At 34.7% G+C, this 21,935-nt stretch overlaps 1 protein-coding gene across 3 annotated transcripts in view; it reads right to left on the minus strand.

Moving 5' to 3' along the window:
• Window positions 1-21,935, minus strand: part of LOC120337846 (uncharacterized) — a 62,886-nt gene that overhangs the window by 29,253 nt on the left and 11,698 nt on the right. The window contains exon 1 of one of the 3 annotated variants that reach the window (XM_039405745.2): window positions 16,023-16,146. The exons of the other annotated variants lie outside the window; for them this stretch is intronic. Coding sequence (XP_039261679.2) covers window positions 16,023-16,083 — 61 coding nt within the window. The 5' untranslated portion in view covers window positions 16,084-16,146. Of the gene's footprint in view, window positions 1-16,022; window positions 16,147-21,935 lie in introns of those variants that run through there. 3 annotated transcript variants of the gene reach the window in all.

Genomic DNA, 21,935 nt, shown 5'->3' on the forward strand with positions numbered 1-21,935 from the left:
TGGAAGTCACGAGGAAGAAGAAGAAGTACATTACGCAATCAATAACCCCTTTTGTTCTCAGTCATAAATTTGTTACTCATTGAGCAAAGCCAGAATATCATATTTCCAACACAATTTTATACTTGTTTACCATCGATCAAGTGAATTCGCACATGCGCACAAAACTATGTGTGGGATACTACGCTTATGTTAGGAGCAAAGTCGACCGCATTTGTGAAAACTGATACGCGTATCACAAGTTTAACTTGGCGTCTAACTCAGAGGGCTTGACAAAAGTGTCACCTTTCGTAGTGTGGTTAACGGCGATACAAAGTCATGGTACTAAACTAACGGTGAAAGTTTAAATTTTACAGATGAACCTCAAAACCGTAAATCTCAATAATGCAATTGATATACGCAAAACTTATTTTTTGTTGAATGACGTAAGGCAAGCAAATCAACTTTGCAATTAGACAACTTATCCAAATTATATAAATGAAGTTTGAACTATGGAAGTTTATTGTGAAATTTTGCTCAACTGGGTTCACGCTTCGGTAGGAAAGCGTATTCGTCGGTAAATTGTAAACGAACTTGCACAAGAGAGCCTGACTTGGATTAACCGCGCGTTGATTTATTGAATGAAATAGTATAATGCAGGTCGATACCGCACCATAGATTAAGTTGAAATATAGCAGCAAAGCAGTAAACTGGATCCAACATTTTTCACTCGAGTCTTGGGATAGTTTGCATGCTTGACTAAAAGTGACACTTTCATAAATTTGCGAGCAAGGTTTTGTAACGACAGAAAGCCAAACATTTCATGGCGCCAAAAATAATTGTCATGCGTCGGTTGTTTTATTATTCGATTCATCATACTTTATCGCAAACATAGTGGAACATATGTAAGCATTACACATACTGTAGTTTACATTAAATATTTTGGATACCAGCTCAAGTAAACAGAGACAAGCATTCAGAAACGTGACTTGGTTTATTTGTCTAGGACAAACTTCAATTTAAATAGGGTATGGAACTAAAATAAGCGGTGAGAGGTGTTATAGAATCTGGCAACTACTTTATACTAGATTACTAATACTAATCGTTACAGAAAAATACGGAATGGACTACGAATGACGGCGATAAAAATAACGGTGCTAGGTGATTTAGACTTTAAAGAAAGGCGATCAAATAATAATCCGCACAGAGCCATTAAAGAGTTGGGTTAAAGCTACGCGTATGACCTACTGAACCTAATTTATGCTTTTCGTTTGTTGAAGATTTAATCTTCACAGTGGGTAAATCACAACGATTTCGATAAATTAGCTAAGGCCACTCCCATAATGCGAGCTTGCTTAAAGTCATTAGGCATGCACAATTGAAAAAGTAAAACGCCGAATAATGGAGGAAGCGTCCACTCTTGTTAATCGGAATTGCAGAAAATTTGAACAATTTCATAAATTTATTCAAACAGAAGACGGTAATAATACAATGAGACGCATGCCAAATCATTCCATTGGTGAAACTCAGATTAAAACAATAAAACAGATCTTGTCACCCTTTGTCTGATACAAGAGAAAAAGTTTATTAAAACATATATAATATTACTGTGTCACCCTTCCAGTCTGATTTGTTCATCTAGCTCAAACGATCTTTAAGATAAGTCATGAAACTATCCTACAATAAGACTGCCGCGCGGTTGAACTTTTTTATCGACTAGTTGAATTAATGTGATATCCTATTCTTCTTCTAATTCACTTTAAAGAAGTTCACAAAAAGCCGGTCCAACTCTCTAATGTTACTTCTTTTCAAAAAATTATTATTTGGAACATTACTACAACAATGTTTGAAAAACCTAAAAAGAAAACTGACAAATTATGGTCGATGCCAACTGAACTTTCAAATTCATTCATTTCCCCCGTTTTATCTCCAATTATTGGCCTACAGTGACATCATAGTTCCCATTTACACTCTGTACATTGATCATTCCTAGCTGCATCATTGTATAAATAAAAAATGGGGTATGACCTCTAGAAGTAATGAGCCATAATCAATATTTATAGTAGTAAAATTGTTCTGAATTCAATTGCTTTCCTATTGTCTTACAGCGGATAATCTCTGACAAGAAGATCGTAAAAATAACAAAGACCTTCTCGTAACAAATCAATTACTTACTTATTCATACTTCGAGTTATAGCATTTTAAGTATCTCCTAAAATAATCCGAAGAGAGTCACGGATTTAAAGATTGTATTCTAAAATATACCATGGATAATACGCTATTAATCGATTATGAAATCTCAACATTCAATTTAACATAGTCGGTACTTTAATCTGTGACTGGAGGACTCAATATTTCAGGGAGATATTCCTATGACCACACATAAACTATAATTATCCTTAAGGTTTCTTTGAATACTAAATAGGCAGTACCTTAAAAACGAGCTCCAATGCTATCACAAAATGATTTTGGCTCGGTGTGTTTTATGCCCGACGTACATGACTAAAACTGATGGATATGTTTTATTTATTGATATTCAGCACGCTGTTAGTACTGTGAACCACACACTCGTTTCTGTCTGCATCTTTCAACTTATAACTAGACAAACTTCAAACGTTTGTTGAAAGTAGATTAACATGACCACGAAATTTATAAACAACAAATTAAAATCAAAACTTCACCTTGGATTATAGTCGGTCATCCACAACTACAAGGCAAGTTCATAATTGACACGATGTCATTAGCGCTGGCAATTGTTCTATACGTTACACCAGGCAATATTTATTTTAGTACTATTTGCTACTGAATTCATGGAGATCGTAAACCTAAAATTCGAAGTAATTACGGCTGCGTTCTCGTGCGATTGCGGAATGAGATAGGCATAATGCAGCTGCTTTAAGTAGGGTAATTGTTTCTGCGCAACTCGGGCGCCGCCGCGATTTCAGTTTTCACACTTTAAAGTCATTTAAGCGAATCCAGTTTTTAGTTTGTGTGAATTTTAACAAATTCAAAGTACACACAAGCCAAGTTTGGGCTTTACCAAACACGCCACAGTATGATACATTGATAGGATAGATGCGACCACCCAGAAAAATAACATTGGGTTTCAAGAAAAATATCCCATGGCGAAATATTGAATTTGAATGAATGTGAGAGCAGCTATTATCGTGGCTATGATTTCAAACCGGATTACCTATTTAACCTTTGTTAACTAAAGAATGAAATTTTCCCGCGTCAATTGCTGTTTAACAAAAAGATCAATAGAGCATGCATAACACTTAAACCATGTCGGAGACAATAAATTAGAGTCAATCTCATCTCAATACTTCGATAGTCAAAATTCCTAACATCATTATTATTTCAAATAAGCTACGACGACTGTCAGTTTTGTTACAAGTAGAAATTGATTACAAAATACTTATAAAACAAAATAAATCTCAATACGATACACCCTTACATTACATATCTCAGTTGCAGGCGAAAGTAGATGCTAATAATTGAAATTCACGCCGGGAAGCTAAAAACCATTTTTTTTTGACAAAACAATGTTGAATATAGAACTCCCTACAAAGACTGAAAAATCTTGAACAAACACGTCTATATAGAGCCAAAACAATTTGCATTAATTCCATAAATACATTTCAACCCTAGGAGAAAATATGTTCGTGCGTGGAAAGCGATGGCTAAATACATTGCCATATAAGATATAATTTCTCTCGAAAAAAACTTGGAATTTATCAAAACAGAATATTAAAGGAAATCGAGAGCAAAGATACACCTATATACGAAATTGCAGACGACTATGATTGTATCGCTTTTACGTCAAAACTTACCAGACCCAATCCTAATTTGACCCCAAGCTTTATGCTAAGTTACCACAAATGTGACAATTACCCACTTATCATAATGTATGTCATTTTTACCCCATATTATAAGCGGCTCATACCCACGTGCAGTGTGGGGGTGGCTTAAAATAGATGATAGAATGTGTCGCAAGGTCGAATCATATTATGTTGTGTGAATATACATCAAAGAGGTCGGCGCCGATTCGGCCGCCCGCGATGACGAAAATAAGGAATAATTTTCTAGTTTACAATAAACATTCATTTCCGTCGCCTGCGAGATCATTTATTGAAAGGACATCAAACACGAAAAGGGTGTTTCCTAAGCCCAATTTAAGATTAATTGCGTTTAGAATTTTCTAAGTAAATTGAATACTTACAATAAATTTAATGTGAACATCATAATGACCAACTAAATGAGTAGAAAAATATAGGCGATAATGAATCTAACGATTAATGTGGCCACTTGGCTGCATATAACTAGATTCGCAATAAAATAACATGTGATGAGGATATATAACGGTTAATTTGGGCTGAAGTATATATATTATGAGTCAGAATACCTTACTCGTCTGTCGTGAGGAAATGCGGTGATAACGGTTCAATGATAAATCAGAAATACCCAAGCTGTAGGAGTTTTGTTACAAATTCAGTAGTATGTTTTAAAATTGTGTTGATTGAACGATTTCTTGATGAACCATATTGCAAACTTGAGGTGTACATATTCGAAATGGTAGCATAGATATACTAGGCCATGAAAATAACTATAATCAACTTTATTTACATACGCATCTACTTGGAGCAACCATACAAAATAATAATCATCGTGCACGCATTTATCATCATAGTGCTTCGCATTTTATCGGACTTCAAAGTCGATCTGTTTCCGCCGTTTTCACTCTTCCATGTTACTTGACATGTTGAGACTTTCTCGTGATTGCTAATTTCGAAATAGGAATTTAACGTCACCTTCCAGGTCAAAACATCTTTATTTATATGTTTTTTTCTCTGTGCGCCCATGCTTTTCTGTCTGTAAGTTGATGCTTTTGAATAGTTTGCTTTGTTTTTGTCTATCTTACAAGGTTTGGAATATGACTCCAGCATATCAAAAGCTACATGTAAATTACAAGGCGAGTCCCCAATTAATACTTTACTTTCAGGACTTCATCACCCGCCGCGTATTAATACTCCTGTCAACTAATCTCTGCAACATATCCAACAAATGAACACAATGTAACGCAAATTGCTAGCACGCGTCCACACTTCAAAACCCACTTCATGTTACAAATCGCCAAAGGCAACTAGACGGATAATTATACTTAATAGGAGGTTGGTCATTTTATTAAGTTATTGGATACGATTATTAATTTCATGCTGTTGATGTTTATCAATGTGTTGGTTTGGTCTCTAAGCCAGGGGTGCCAAAATTTGGTCATGACGTTGAAAATTTTACATACTCGCAAATGGGTCTTATCCCGTTCAAAAACGAAAAACGAAATATTATTAATGCAACGGTAAGACATAAACCTAAGAATTTGACAAAATCTGGATTAAAGATAATTTAAATGTTTTCATTGTGACTTAATATGATCAAAATTGTTTGTCCTTTGCAATGAAATGATGTTCAGGTCAATTTAGCGACATAAGAAATCGAGAATATCGACTTTCAATATTATGCCTCTTGGGTCAATGCTTTACGCACTATCATCACTTGTCATGGAATATGTTTTTATAAAACCAATACGGCGCCATAGATGTGCCGCCATACTCAGATATGACATTTTATTTTGATATGAATAGGCTATGCATGACTGCAAAATATGAAAAGATGTCAAAAATGTATTTGTCCAAATAATATAATAGGCTAATGTCTCATATGTAATGCCGCAAACCTGGAAATAAAACTGCAATACAAATACAGTATCATGACTAACTTGAATTAAAAGTTTAAATTCCTACAATTGTAATGTGCTATAACAAAGCTTCCGATGATTTTTCTCTTCTTAACCAACATTGGTTGTTTTGGCTGAATTATCAGAATCAAATCTTCAGCCAATCAATCATGTAACAATCGCCAGATGTTAATAATGACAATTTGTTAACATTGCCTCTGTATTCATTTCTCAGTGAGCATATCAAAAATAATCTATCAAGCAAAGCTGCTGTCAATTCTATGTAGGCAATAGATGATTCAAAGCAATATCAAACTAGCATTTATGGTATTTGGTTTACGATCGAACCTTCCGTAACATCTGGCTATAATTATTAAAAAACCGAAAATTTTACATTTTTTAATAGAGCGTTTTAAGATATAATATCAATTATAGGTATAATAAGCCCTATTGCAGTAAACGTTCTGCAACTCTGTGATACTGTTTTTTTACATCTTTTTTTTAACTTTGCATCTCAGCTGATATTATGCTAAAACTAGTTTTAAGAACTCGTTTCGACTCATAATTTTTCAAGTCATCTCCGGCTCAATGTCGTTCATTTGCATTCCTGAAGAAACAATGAATTAATATGCAACTTATAGCGTGTCGGTGATCGCATGCAACACTTTCATAGAATTATTTAGTCGAGAAATCCCGAAGCAGCATCGACTAATCTTGAACATAAAGTGAGGAATAACATCCCATTCTGTTTGTTTCGTGCGTGCTTTTTATGTGTAGAAAAGTTATGAACTCACTGCTGACAAATTTAATTTAACCAATACTTTTCGAGTATTCCAGAATAGTTTCTTCAAAATTAAATACATAGTCACGTCATGTAAATAGTTTTGAAACGGTAGTTGCAGTTTAGCAGGATGTGTGAGGCAGAAAGTCATCGTTGAGAAATGCGTTCGAACTGAACCAAATCAAACTTCCTAATAACAGAAAATTATCTAACCGCATTTCAGTAAAGTGTGAAGCATAATGTACATTCGATACATCCGAATTCTTACGAACAGCACGACGCTATGCTCGAATTTCACCCCAAAAAGGTTGTCTTGATAGGCTAAAATGATTATCCCCAACCACATAAAAGACATACTTTATTCTGCTTGGCAAAACCTTAGTTTTCTCTTACAGTTAAAGCAGGTGTGACAAAGCTACGTTGTAGCCAACAACGCATTAACATTACCCAAATTAGGCACGCCCTCTCAAGAAGCCTTTTAACACAAGTAGAGTTTTGACATGTTGTTCATCGTAGGCAGCACAGCTAAACCTGGCTTCGTAATAGAGACGATACTTGTACAACAACAAATCGGAGACGAAAGAATCGTTGTCGTCGTCGTTGAAACGAATATTACTCATGGTTAGTTCTTGGCAAACATAATCGCTAAAAACAAATTGATATATCCGTAAGCACACACAGTGGGGCGCCACTTGCAAAATTATCAATTTTTACGAGCAAAAATTCTGAACAAGCTTGGGCCTTTATCCCAATAAAGCTCATCAAACGTGTTCGAGGAACATAAAAAATGTTAGACTGCCTTTGTTTGACCAAAACTTGTTTCAAAGGAAAATGCGCAAATGCCGACAAGATGTCGGTAAAGGAGAATGCGCCCAAACAATGTTCAACACCACATATTTGATTGATACCATCTACCGATTTAATAAATACGGGAATTCACTATCATTGTGATTCATTCATTTCAACATATCAGCGTACTTAAGAAAATCATTACTCATGACTGGTCAAAGATCATTTTATAGTAAATTGTTTGACATATTTTATTCGCTTATGCATTTAAAGTTGAAGTATGGTGCCCAACAGCCAGTTTCTATATTGGCTGGTACAAATTAGTAAATTAGTTTGAATCAACGATTACCTATGCCTGGAATGTTATTTTGGACATAAAAACGCTAAAACCTAGAATATGACAAACATTAAACATTATGTCAGACAACATTATTATTTTTATCGTATCCGTATCTCTTTCACGGTGTCAGATAACCTTATGGCCAATTTCTCCTATAAAACTTATTTCGTCTTCTGTAATGACTCAATTTTACTTGCAAAAACAAATTAACGCTTTCAGTAACCTCTAAAGTCATCTTTCCTCAGGCAATTATATAAATTGAACATGGCAATTACATGACTACTGCCTAGTGAGTGCTCACGTAAATACTTTTACAAAAGCAAGTCAAGTGTCTAATGTATGACTTTGATACTCAATGAGGTAAACTGAGATATTACTGACAGCAACAATAGGCGAGGACATGGTGCAAAACATGAATATTTTGGAAATATTTAGACAAAATATTTTATTATTTACTTATCTCCGGGTCTTATAAGTATTGTACTTGTTCGATGCTAGCAACCGATCCAAATTGTCTCGAGTTAACTTCAGCTATACAGATATACGGTCCTTGAAGCGAACTCCTACATGTGCGTAATTCTTAAGCTATAGGCTTCAACATAGAAGTAGCATATAAATAAATCCGAACTTTTACCGCCTGAAATGACCACAATGAAGCAAAATGCTACGTTGCCACCCATTTCCTTTTGTGAATGCTAATCCAGCGCATCACAGGAATTTGAGGGAATTATACACTGTGTATAATCCTGTATAGGCAATACGGAAAATATAATACTGACTAGACGAATTGGCCATCAGTAAAATTCAAACTCGTAGGTTTTCACATATTAAACAAAAAATTCAACGAAAGACTGTGCTGCATATTATCTAAGGGTATCTATTATCAAATATCATTAAACATGTTAAAGTTCCGGAGACCTTTATGCCTCAATATATAACTGACGCCAGTTATTTTTGAATCCATAGTTTCCTACTGGCTGCTATAACTAAGCATCCTCGCCACATGTGCGGTATATCTGTCTACCGGCAGTTTTCACACTGTGAATATCATTAGCCTAATTCTTTCTTTCAATACCAATGTCCCGTCGGCACAAGCGAACGGCGGCGGCGGCACTGAATTAGTGGCAGACTGAGCGTCTGAGATGCGAAGTACGTTCTTCCGTGAGAGAACTCGTGAGATAAACTTCTCTCTTATGCATTGGCGCATTTTTAGAAAGAAAAAAAAATGCCTTGGTGCTACAATTCAATAAAATCAAAATGAATGTTATACTGAACCGAATAAAAAAATTGCAGCTGAAAATCGGGTCGGGATGCGCTGAAATCCCCTACTATAACATATTATATTAATTTACTTCAGGCAAATCTCTTGTTTGTTTTTCTCTAGTTCACTTGTTTATCAAAATGTCATAAGAATGGTAAAACTGCCGGAACGGTTCACCCATGCGCTCAGTGGAAATGTGCGAGCAATATGTTGCACCTGGTGGATTGTTGTCCTCAAAAACAAATCATTATCATCAATGGGATATTATGTGGGACATATTGAAAGAATAAATTATTTCTCGCCTCTCATGACACCAACATAATTGCTGCATTCCGTGTCGGAAACATACATCAAACGATGTTAACCGATATTTTGTTGTTAGCAAAAACTGCTTTCTAAAATATGTTGTTAATGATTTTTATTCGAACAGTCGCAACACGTGGCTATTGTCACGAATGCTATTCTTTTTATGTACTGTATTTGTCTTTAGCAACCTAATTGTATAATATGTGGTTAATTATGATAAGTAGCTACGCCTGAAACTAGACATGGAATACTGTACTCCATTCGACGAATTCGAGTTCAGGAGAAAGTTTAATATCGAGAACAGGTCAGACCTTCCCAGGTCATTCTGTTACTTAATTAAATAGCCGATCGTGCCATCCATAATAAAATTAGTAAATTACAAAACTAAATGCGATATTTCATGCGATTTTTAGAAATGGAGCTTTGCTATCTAGTTGTGGAAGTGTTGAGTTGCTCCAAATCACGTATTCAAAATGCGTGGCCATTGATCCCTTCTTTTATTTCAAATGTATCAGAGATAACGATCGGAAATGAAAGTCGAGTTCAGATCCACGTCCATATATGCTCAATATTATGTAAAGGCTGACTAATGTTTAAATTTTTCAAATTTCGAATACTGCAACAACAAATAACTCTCATTGAGTTGACAAGTGATGGACAAAACGTGGCACTTAGCAGACACCCTGTCGCGAAGATCACAATATTGTTCTAATTCAAGGTGCGTACTGACAGTTTGCCTGTCTGGTAGTGAGGTGCTAATAGGCCTAAGAACATGGAATACGAGTGGGGATAGGTGCATGCGTTACTGGTGAACGTGCTAGAGTCAAAGTAGTTCTTCAGACAACCAAAAGTAACGGCAAAGACCAAATATTGCATGTAAGTTAAAACAGAGAGCTGGAGCTCACAAGGAAATGGGTAACGTTCCGCTTGGGTAATCTTGCTCACGCGGCGAAGTTGTCCGTGACGTTGCCGATATTTTGAACGATAACAAGCTACTTCCTTTTGCCCCGTGCGAGTTCTACGTGGGTGAATCTCGTCCCACGAACATGGGATGAGTAAGAAATCCCTTAGCACGGAATAAACACCTGTTTGGTAAAAGCGTGAAATAGTTAATTAAATTAATAGACATACTTGTCTGGTCGATGTTAAGAAATATTGACCTTTTAGCCTGTTGGGTAGAAAAACAAATGCGTCTTTGGAAATGACGAAGAAATATGCCGGTATTTTATCGTTTTGAGTCGTTTTAAAATGGCTAAATGGAAAGTTACACCATTTTTTGGTAAATTCAGTGAAAGTTCAACGTTTCCTTCACATGCCGCGTGGTTGAATATGCGATTTTATATTAACATAATTACGTTAAGCGCATAACTCGCTTCTGAAAGCAATTAACGGGAGTCTGACTTATGCTAATTATTTGACTAATTACAACTTGTAAATGCTAATGGTAGAGAATCTCAACTAACGATAATTGCATTAAATTGTCTTATGAACTAAAAAATTAAGGTCACAAAATATTCATGGCGGCGTTTTTGGCGTAGATAAATCTGTTGATGTAGCATTTGTCAGTGATTACTGAGTTTGTTTTGTTAGGTATAGACTATAAATCCTTTGCATTATTTGATAAACAAATGGTTTTTGATGTGTTAAAAACAGCTGGGATGAAATAGAACAAACATACAATGCCCAAAATCGATCCCACTAAAAGGCCATTAAATGTGTTTAAAGCAAAGCACAATTCTCTTTTTCCTTCTGATAGCCCAAACAATTCGCCGTTAACTTATTATTATTACATTCTCAGTGCTATTTTTGTCTCGTGCCCATATTAGTCCAATGATATTAACAACTCCAGAGAAAACAAACACAAGTTATGTATGAAAATCGGTCATGGGAAAGAAAACTGCGATACGTCTAGCGTTGACGATCATTTTAATGGAACCGTGACTTACAGGCCTACTCGAAATCTTGAGATGGAGCGGAACTTTGGATTTTGAACGGAAGTCAATATAAGAGCGTTTTAGTGCTAAACAAACGTCAGCTAACATAACAAAAAAGCGTGCAAAGTTCTATTGACAATATGGTTAGCATTTAGCGCTAACAGTGGGAAAACCTATTATATTATATATAAGAGTCAAATACCATATAAAAATAATTATGTACTAAAACTCTGTATATCTTAACGGGTCAAAACATCATAAACGAGAAATAGTTCGAAACGAAACACATGAACTAATTATATACCTTACGAATCTTATTTTGATCATTATTTGGCATCCCAAATTAAAACACTTGGCAATACAAATAAGAACAATAATGGACACGAAAGAACGTGTTCTACTTAACGACCTTTCCCAACGCGGAACTATAACAATATACTGTACTCTCAAATCATACCCAATCTATCTATCAAAAATCATTTTAATTTAAAATTGAAGTAAAGACAAGACTTTTTTCATATCTTATTACTATATTATGTTGAGTCAACATTTTAGTCAAAACAAACAATTATGGGAGACAAAATACCAAGTTATGAAGATACTTATTAACACCATAATAGGAAAACCGCATTAACGACATAAACGATTTGCAAAAATAATAATTCCCAACTATGCTCTGATCCTTCCAAGTACCCGAGGGCGTGAGAATATGCTCTACTGATTTGCATGACCGCACTGCAAAAAACTTTCAATGCAAACTCAATTTTCCCATCGATACATAGACTCCGAGGAGCCAGAGGTAGAGTTAAGAATGCTTCAATTCAAAATATATTATAAAAAGGAGCATCGGTTATAGATAGTTCAGTCGTAAGCGTGGGTAAACTTTCAGAAATTAACAATTTTTTTTATTGTCAACGATTCGCGGTCAGCCTTGACTGTTGAATAGGACTGTTGTTTCTCTCTTCTAGTTATGGATAAGTAACAATGCATGTAATTCAACGTGAAATTTAAGGTCATTTTACACAGCGTATGCATCGAAAATTGTACATATTCCATTCTCCTATTACAATTAATTGGCGGTTAAGTGGCTACTTCGCCCTGTACGATCTTTGTTGTCATCTTCTTGAATCTAGATGAGCGCATAATTTGCAATATTCTATGACGATCCACAACGCGCAAAAAAAGTACGCCGAATTTGTTCCTTACGATAAATATGTTATAAAAGTAATCACGTCTTCATGAAGTTGTTGACGAAATATGAAAAAGTGATTTCTAAACCTAATTGACTATGAGAAATGATGTTTCTCGACACACTATCTATCAAAAGTATTATTATATTTTTATCAACTAAATAGTGTTATCCTGCAACTAACATTTAAATACCAACTTACTCACATTCAACGAAAATTGTGCCGTGGATGACTATATATTCGACAACCTACATTTCTAAAGTTGGTACAAAGTCCGACATTGGTTACAGCAAACGGAAACTCAAAACACAGATATGTTTATTAACAGACTACCCTAATATCCGAATAAAATAACCGATATATACTAACTCCACACCCGCTGAGTATAACTGCATCGCTAATTTTGAATGGCGTACCACGCAGCCACACTGACTCCTTAACACCATAAAATACTTGGCTACCGATTCGTCAAAAATGAAGCGTCTGGCGAGCGTGCGCAAAAGGAATTTTAAGTGGCGGAATTTTTGCGACACAATATATCATACGGTCATAATAATAATCTTTGAGACTGTATCTATATCGATGATTAAAGCATGGTCGTTAAAGTAACCTAAACACTATCTTTATTATGAAAATCTACCACAATGATATATATCAGAAATTTTTGCCTGTGATGTGTACACGTGGGCGAATGATTTGTCAACAGAATTTAAATTAAAATCACAATAGCGGTTGAAATATTCTCCTCTACTCTAAAATCCAATGAAGAGTCCTCTTACCACATTTCATCGGCCTGAATGGCTCGTATTTTATAAACTAAATACATGAGATATGATACTTCTCTAGCGACCAAATAAACAATGTAATCTCGCAGTGAAATATATTCATAACTCATATTACTTGAGTTGCATGACGCTTCGGAAACGAGAATAAATATTAACTTTCGAAATCGGTTATGAGTAGGACAAGTTATATGGCTCCATTCGGCATCTGAACCTTTCCTAGAGGAATAATTTCATTTGTTTGCAGAACAGAATAGTTGACGCCGAGAATATTTTTTATTTGCGGAGTCTTCGTTTTGTTTACACTCGTCGATGCGGTCCAGTGATGGAATTTTCACATCTAAATTATCTCGGCTTTAATGGGAGGTCACTCGATATCTACGATACTGCGAAATTCTTTATTTAAATGTTTGAAGTGGTGATGGACAGCTTTGTTCAAGGAAATATTGTTTCAAAGATTCGTACTTCATCGATCAACTTCTTCCCACAAAAAGTACAAATTACAATTTTGACTTTTCGTTTGAAAAATCACAAAAAAACACTAATTTTCGCTGCAGAGCAAGGGACCTGTTCCATAGCATGTGGTGTTTTGATCAAAATACTGTAGGTTGCAAGTCTTGATTTGCCAGATTCACTTCATTCCTATGTTGGGACCAACTGTATAAGTAGCTAAGGAAATGCCGGATCTATGGCCATTCCCTAGCCGTGTAAGACATTGGATTTTAACCTGTCATGCCAGGATAAAGTTCAACGATTCAAATACAAAGCCACCGCACCCAGTAACCTTTACTACGCACATATTAACACCTATGCTGAAATAATATCACGCGAGGTCACAATGTCCAAAAAAAAAATGTTATTTTTCAAATTATATCCTGACGTAAGCCAAGGTCAACTTAGCGGTCGGCTAACATTACTTGAGTGTGTCTGTCAATTGTTAAGCAGAAAATCAAAGTCAGCCTTTTTAGAGTCTGCTCATTTGTAGTCCGTACATATTTTTGTCCAAAGAATCTATTTAAGAAAAGATCTTCTTTGATCCGAAGATATTCCACTAAAAATAGAATAAGGTTGGAAAGAATGCCACGTATAAGTCGTTTCATGTCAGTGCCTGAAACTGAATGGAAAATTTGATACAACGTATCGTGTAGCGCAAAAAAAGTTTTAAATCAATTTTGAAGACATTCCAACGGATAAAATAGCCTACGTTTATTGAAATTGACGCGTCTACTTTAAGGACGCTGACAGACAATAAACTTTGAAAACGATCAGTGAGTGACCCGGAGTACGTCAAATAGTAAGATACAGATATATTTTTATTCTTGTTACGTCCCTGTATGGCGGAAAGTAAGAGATGGTTAAAGCATAACGCAGTCAAGAAATGTCCCGTATATTTGACATAGCCTTTTATCGTCCACCTAAATATGAATGATGCGGAATTGTTGTAACTCATGTAATTCTACATACAACCAAAATCAAAGTTTGTTCTATACAGCCATTAGTTGTATTTGTCACAATCAGCAATCTCATCTTTCAATATCAACCCATGTTGTTTCGATACACTTGTATTGTACATTATTAGCAATTTGGAAAACAAGCGCAAAATATGATTCAAACTCCTCTGCTCAATGTCCTATACATCTTCTATCGAACTTGCTAACACGTCTTTATCCTCATTGTCATCTACTCCTCTATGGCGTCTGCTGTGATATGTACCTTGTACTTTTCGAAGTCAAAAATTATGAAATAGCATACAATTAACAGATCAATGCACCAAGCTTTAAAGAGCGATAGACCGAAGGTCAGAATTTTGAATATTGCATTTTAAATAGAGAAAAAAGAAAAACTAATGAATATTAATATCATAAAATTACATGGTAGATCAGAGAACAGAATCGCATTAATTGTTCAATGCCGATAATCGTGGCCTTTTCTCCACAATACTTCGAGAGAAGTTTCATATTAGCGATCATTATACTACATGTCAGTTCTACTCTATACCAAAGTATTTGCGCTAACATCAGATATTTCATATGTGAAATAGCCATCATTATATATATACAAGTAAATTCTACTTCGAGCGGCAAACATTCAAAACTCGCCATTTTTTTTTATTAAAACACTACCATCTTAAATGTTCATTCCAACAAAAAACATTATATCACCATATATACTACATGATTAAAACAGGCACCAGACTTCGGTGTTTAAGTAAAGTTATTTTGCAGTATATTTTGCATGCCTTTCACCATTTTAAATTCCAATCAACTAGAATGCATTGCGTCTTTTCCATAATCTTTTCTCTCTAACCGACCCATCGTATACGGTATTTTCCAAATGAGTCAAATCCGACGAGCCGTCCAAATCTATCTATCTCAATGAAGATAAGACTTTGTGTCATGTCAGCCAGAACAATAAAACTTGACGCAGTTGTACGTAATGTTGACTTTTCACATAACGCATGAAATAGATTTTAAACAGAGATATCACTTTGTAACATTGTGGATTATTTTAAACAATGGCTACACACAATGTAAGTCAGTAGCTAGAAACTTAAATTTGGAAAATACATTTATCGGATGCTTAAACGTTCTTTACAATGTATATATGAATATGAAAATAGGGTTGTGAGAAAAGTAAACAAAATTCAAACCAAATTGCAATTTTCTACAAAGTTTTAAAATAGTAACCATACTTTAATCTTAGGCTGTATTAGAATGCAATTCAACAAATTATTTTAACCACCGTCTACTGATTATAACAAATGCTAGTAATATGCAACCCGTAACCAGATGTTGTTAGCGTAATTTTCTTTGGCTTATTTATGGTCCGTATTTGATACTTGTTAATTATAAATGAAATTCCTGACAATATAATTACCACGCACGCTTTAGATCTTGCGTATATTCCCATAAGATCTATTGTCACTTACCGCAAGTCCTAGGAGAGAAGGCATCAGTCGATTGTTGAAAGGCTTCATGATTAAAATCCATTCAGATAGGATACTTTGCCAATTAATTATCACAGTTTTTTGTATTTAATATGAGCTTATATGTTACAAATAGATGTGAAAATCTAAAATGTAATGACACCTTGAAAATATTTGATTTAATTTTCGTCTGGAAACTAGATGGAATAATCAAGTGTCTTACCGGGTATTCAGAATTGGTGAACTCCTATGGGTATGACTATATGACACTTATCAAGTAGAGTTTGGGTTTGGATTAATATTTGACAAAAGAAGTTTTCGTCTACAGGACAGGACGAAAACCCCTTCACCATATATATATATATACATATCTATCTAATTGATTCCCTAAATTTTATTCCCTTGAATTATCTCCACAGACGCATTGTTTCACCGAAAACCCCTTCACCATGCTTCACTAAAATATATTGGCATCTTTATACGGCTTTTATACCACGCCGTCGAAATTACATTAAAAAAAACTTACATTTTCTTCTTATTTTTGGCAAAAAATTCTTTCAATTTTACAAAATTTAATAAACAGAAATGTAAATATCCAAATCCAACCTCAAAGCTTGTTATCAGTTTGTTAATTGACCCGTTGATTAAGGTGAAATATAATTATAAACCAATCTTTTGAGTAAACCTAAACTTGACCCTATTCCCGACCTCTGCAAACATAGATTTGTTTTTGAGGTTTCAAAAACTGGTTTAAATCGTGTTGTGGTTCACTAATAAGAAAAGTAATCAATAGATTTAAGCGCTGGATGTCTAAACTGACAACACTCAAACACGGTGCGTTTAAAAATATATACAAAAGTTTAAGAAATTTTGCACGCAAGATTATGGAAACGCTAATAACGAGACCAACCTTGAGATCCTAAGAATTTAGTTTAAAATATGTATGTGACGGAAGTCGCGGGATCTTCAGCATGAGCAATCCTTTCCGATTATGTCTCTAGAGCAAGGGTGTGCAACATTTTTTGTCGGTGGCCATATAACCAACTTCAGACATCTAACTAGGCCAAACAAAAATGCGGAATACGACTACCGCTTAACCGTACAGTAATAAAGGCACCAGGCAAAACGGTAACGACAAGAAGAAAAAGACATGTATTTTTACCCATCTGAGCGCTTTTTTAAACATAAACTGTCGGATTAGGATTTTATGCTTGTTGGGGAAAATTCTAAATGTTGACAAGGGCCACACTAAATAGATTGGCGGGCCGGGTTGTGGCCCTAGACGGGTGAGTGGTTAGCGAAAGATTTACTGGGGCCAGCAATTTTCAATCCGAAACCTTATCGAAATACCATACACAATTTAATTTTGTAATATTCTACCAACCTTGCTGAAAAATATTGAAAGCCTATCCATCAGTTCTTTTCGTATTTACGTCAAAATCATGTTCACGGGCGTTTTACGATTTACATTATGTAGAGGGGGCTTTCAAATGACCATTGGGAGCATAACTTATATCTTTGCCTTCTTCCAGCATTCGTTACAATTTATCGTATTAGAATTAATTTTTGTCGCTTTGCTAGCTTGTGTTAGCAGCAATAAACTTATACTTCGCGGTAGCTATGCCGCAGATTGGGCGACACATAGCGCTCTATAAATAGTCGAAAATTGTCTTCAAAACTAATCAAAAGCTTCAAAGTACTATGAGTGACATTAGATTTATTAACATGACTTTTTGATCGTGGTTCAACAAGTTGCGAAATATCATGGAACAACGCGAATATACTTCTTTCCTTCTACGTTTCTGCCTTGATATAGTATAGTCATTCTGTACTAATAAATCCCAAGAGAAAAACTTATATTCAGTAATAGAGGTCGTTTCCTGCGACTACACAAACAAAACTACATTTGCGACCGCAAATGACTTGACCCTATATGCGGAGATATGTATTAGGTTCCCCGTCGCGGGCAAAACAAAGGGCTGCTTCGACCGGGATCACAGCTATTTAATTGTAGTACACAGTCAGTCTAGTAATACATATCCATCATTGAAACGTATAAATATTTTGCCGGGTTGATACTGGGCCAAGTAAAACGGACGAAATATGAATTGTCGATGCTGTACCATTTATGCAGTAAATTCAATGGTATACTACAGTAAAACAAATTGATGCACACATGCCTTCATAATCATATACCGAACTGAGGTAAAGAATAATATTTCCTCACTAACTGGAAAACCAAAATTGCATGTTTCTGTTAGGCCAATGATTTTCAGACAAAACAAGATGTAACTAATACCAACAACGAACGATCATGATCTCATATCTATAACATAAATAATCGTCTGATGCAATACAAATTATCATCTAAAACTTATAGTGAAATTTACTAGTTGATTTTAGCATCTTTGGTACATTATACAATCACGGTTCAATGGAAGATATGTTGTTGATATGGTTCCACCGATCGAGATATCCAGCAGTGCGACATATGCCAATAAAATAACTCTCACGCCGGCTGCAATATGTCCTACCCGGGACATCCTTTGTTTTATGTACTTGTTTATGTGCATATTTTATTTTAAATATATTGTTCAAATAAATTAATATATTTATTTTGTCTGGTGTTTTGTCTGTTCATTAGTTGGCCAATTCGGAAAATTAAAAAGCAACATGATAAAACAATAATTATTATTGACTGTTCTAAAAGACATTGATGTTATGAGGGGAGAAAACCGATCAACTCTGCAGCAATGAGGCATACTTTTATAACCATATCTATATACATCTATAATCCGTGTAAAATGGAAATTTGGCAATCAGCAAAGTTGTAAGTCACGTCACTTGGAGCAAACGGATCTTCATATCGTCACCATGCTAAATATCGGAAACCATCATCTAAAACGGAGTAGATAAACTATCCAATATTGACGTTATGTGAAAAGTTCAACGGTTTTCTCAGCTAAATCAATATTTACATGTTTCACATTGGATCATAACAAGATTGAACACGACTGCATTTTGTTTACTTCGGGATATCGTGCTGGGAATGGTATAAATGAACAGTTCATCGGATTGCTTTATCTCATCAAGTCGTTGAATAATAAAGTTTTAAATATTTCATAATTGTTGGACAGTGAAAGATAGAATACAAAAAGCGACATTCAAAATAAATATTGAGAACAACTTAGTCGTAGGAAAATAACACCATGCCCTCAGAAAACAACATATAACCAATAGTAAGATCTGAAAATATAAAGGTTGAAATTGCATATAAATACATTGTGTTATATGTCGTCATATCTGTGAGGCTACATCTTTAGCTAGAACATAGCCTTCCTTTATGACGCAATACATACTTTATTTTCGATAAAAATAATTTATTTGTTACAGTAAAGCAATTTTTGCTATTACGAAGATCAAATTTGAATATTAAATGAATAACACTCCACATCCACTTTTAATTCACATTCCACAGTAATTTGATAATTTGTTTTGGTTTAATTTCCTCGGTTAAAAATAGCGATAATTCATAAAAAAATTAAATCATCGAATTAGGCAAGCGCCAATTTGACATGTTTGTCACACCGATACATGAGTTGATAATATCACTTGACCACAGAAGCTTTCCTATGGTTATAGTGTAATAAATAGAAACAATATGCTTTTAAGGTCATTATTGAACATTTGCAAATAGATTTGATGTGGAGACGCCGTGGATACTAACTTACACCGAATTTCGGAGTTATAATTTTTTCAAAACGTAAAAAATTAAGATATCGGAGAATGACAACCGCGCGGCCTTCGATCTAAATAAAAATTTTGTTAAAGACATTTAGATATATGTCGTTAGTCATGAGTATCTAAATATTTTATAGAATTATTATAGATACTATTACAGCGTTTCAAATTAATATTTATTTCTAACCATAAAAAATATATACCATCTGTAAATTATGCTTGATCGAGTATGAAGTGCCAGATTTTAATGCAACTAAATTATATGTTTAGAAATATTCAATGTTTCATATTATGATGGAGCGTCCTTTTTCTTCGAGCTAATCTTCTGCCTCGTCATGCCCTATGCACATTTTCGGATTTATATTGACTTGACACGTCAAAGTGCAAAAATAAAACACTTTTAATTGGGATTTAACTCTTGAAGTACAGAATAATTGTTATTTTACTCAAATGGTCATTCCGGGCCAAGACAAAAAGGTGCAAGGTCAACACAATAACTATATAGCGCCAATTTATTTGATCCAGAATTCAAGACGGATAATAAGTTCACAAAAAAACGAATATTCCAACTTTTTCGCATTGTAAAGTAAACAGTCGACCACACCAAAGAGTTGGTTTGACTTCTGATCGTCTACTAAATCCGATGACGTCATAATAATGACCGTACAAAGATTATGCGTAACCACGGAATCATCGAAGTTGAAAGCGTAACTACAAATTGGATTATAGTCTAGGAAACCAAAAGTATGATGTCGTTGTTTATGTTATATCACAATTGACGTTGGTTCACACAGATCACCGAGCGAAAAAGGAAAAAAATATTTCTTCAAAATACATTTTCCCACGCAAATTTTTAAACCATATAACATATAAATGAGTAATAGGTTTATGGGGAAAATTGGTCTTTTAATTGTCAATACACCGTTACAAAGCATATCGTTGCGAACAGATGATGAAAGTTTGCCGTGACGATAACCCTCGTACACTCACGCACATTTCTAAACTTAACTATTTAGTATCTCTTTTCTCTTAATACACAATCGAGTATGGGTTATTGAAGAGTCTCCATCTGAGATACGTATACACGAGTCATGTTTGATACTGGAAAACACAACCACGATGCCGCTCATTTGGGCGGTATACACAGATGTTTACTATATTAGGGAAAAAAAAGGTGGATGAGCATACCAGGTAATAGGAAGATCATTTTATATTACTTATTGTTATATTCAGTATCTTGTTGCTTATAACTAGCATAATATTATTACGTAAAAATCGTATGCGAATTGTTTGGCACGTGACCATAAAGCAAGATGACTACAGTCAATATAACTGAACAATTAGTATATGATAAGATTAGAAAAGTGATAAGAACAGGAAATACCATCCCGGCTGGGTAAACTCTTACTTGCAGATGATATGAGATCAACCTCAAATAAGATGACACTTCAGGTTTTGTGCACAATTGTCTAGTCTAGTAGTTAGAGAGTTGGATTCAACTATGGCCCGTAAGATAATAATCACGGACTTAAAAGCCATTTCCATCAATTCAACACCGCGATGAATTGGTTGGTCAATAAGTACCAGATTGATTCCGATTTTTCCTCTATCATAACTACTGTATTTTCTGCAACGTGTAAAATTACCAAGACATGCATAAATTGATATCTCAACAAAATCTTATGTATGAATTTGACAAGAAACGTATTCTCTATTAATGAACAAACAAAGACTCGAAAATAAATACATTTTGTCACCTCTGTTGTTCTTTATCACATACCCCTAATTGTTTGAATCTGTGGATTTATAAAAACTTTTAAATTCATTGTTCCAACTGATAAAACGACCAATATAAAACACAATACATAAGAATTAGTCGATTCAAGAATCGATTAATGGAATATCACGCTTGGATGATGAGTCTTGATGACATCATTGACTGACTACATTGTAAAATACAAACGGACGAATACCCGGAATTGTTACAAACGATGATGAAAGATGATCCAATTTCGCGGACGAGAGACAAACCATACAACTATTAATTGTTGTTGTTAGAAAACTAAACAATTCGAGTTGAAAATAAAATTATATATAAAATCTAACATTCCTCAACCTTATAACACAACCTTCGATTATTGCTGGATCTGATTTATTCTAATCGTGTAAGTGAAG

The sequence above is a fragment of the Styela clava genome, chromosome 10 (genome assembly GCF_964204865.1).
Source record: "Styela clava chromosome 10, kaStyClav1.hap1.2, whole genome shotgun sequence".
NCBI classification, from domain to species: domain Eukaryota; kingdom Metazoa; phylum Chordata; class Ascidiacea; order Stolidobranchia; family Styelidae; genus Styela; species Styela clava.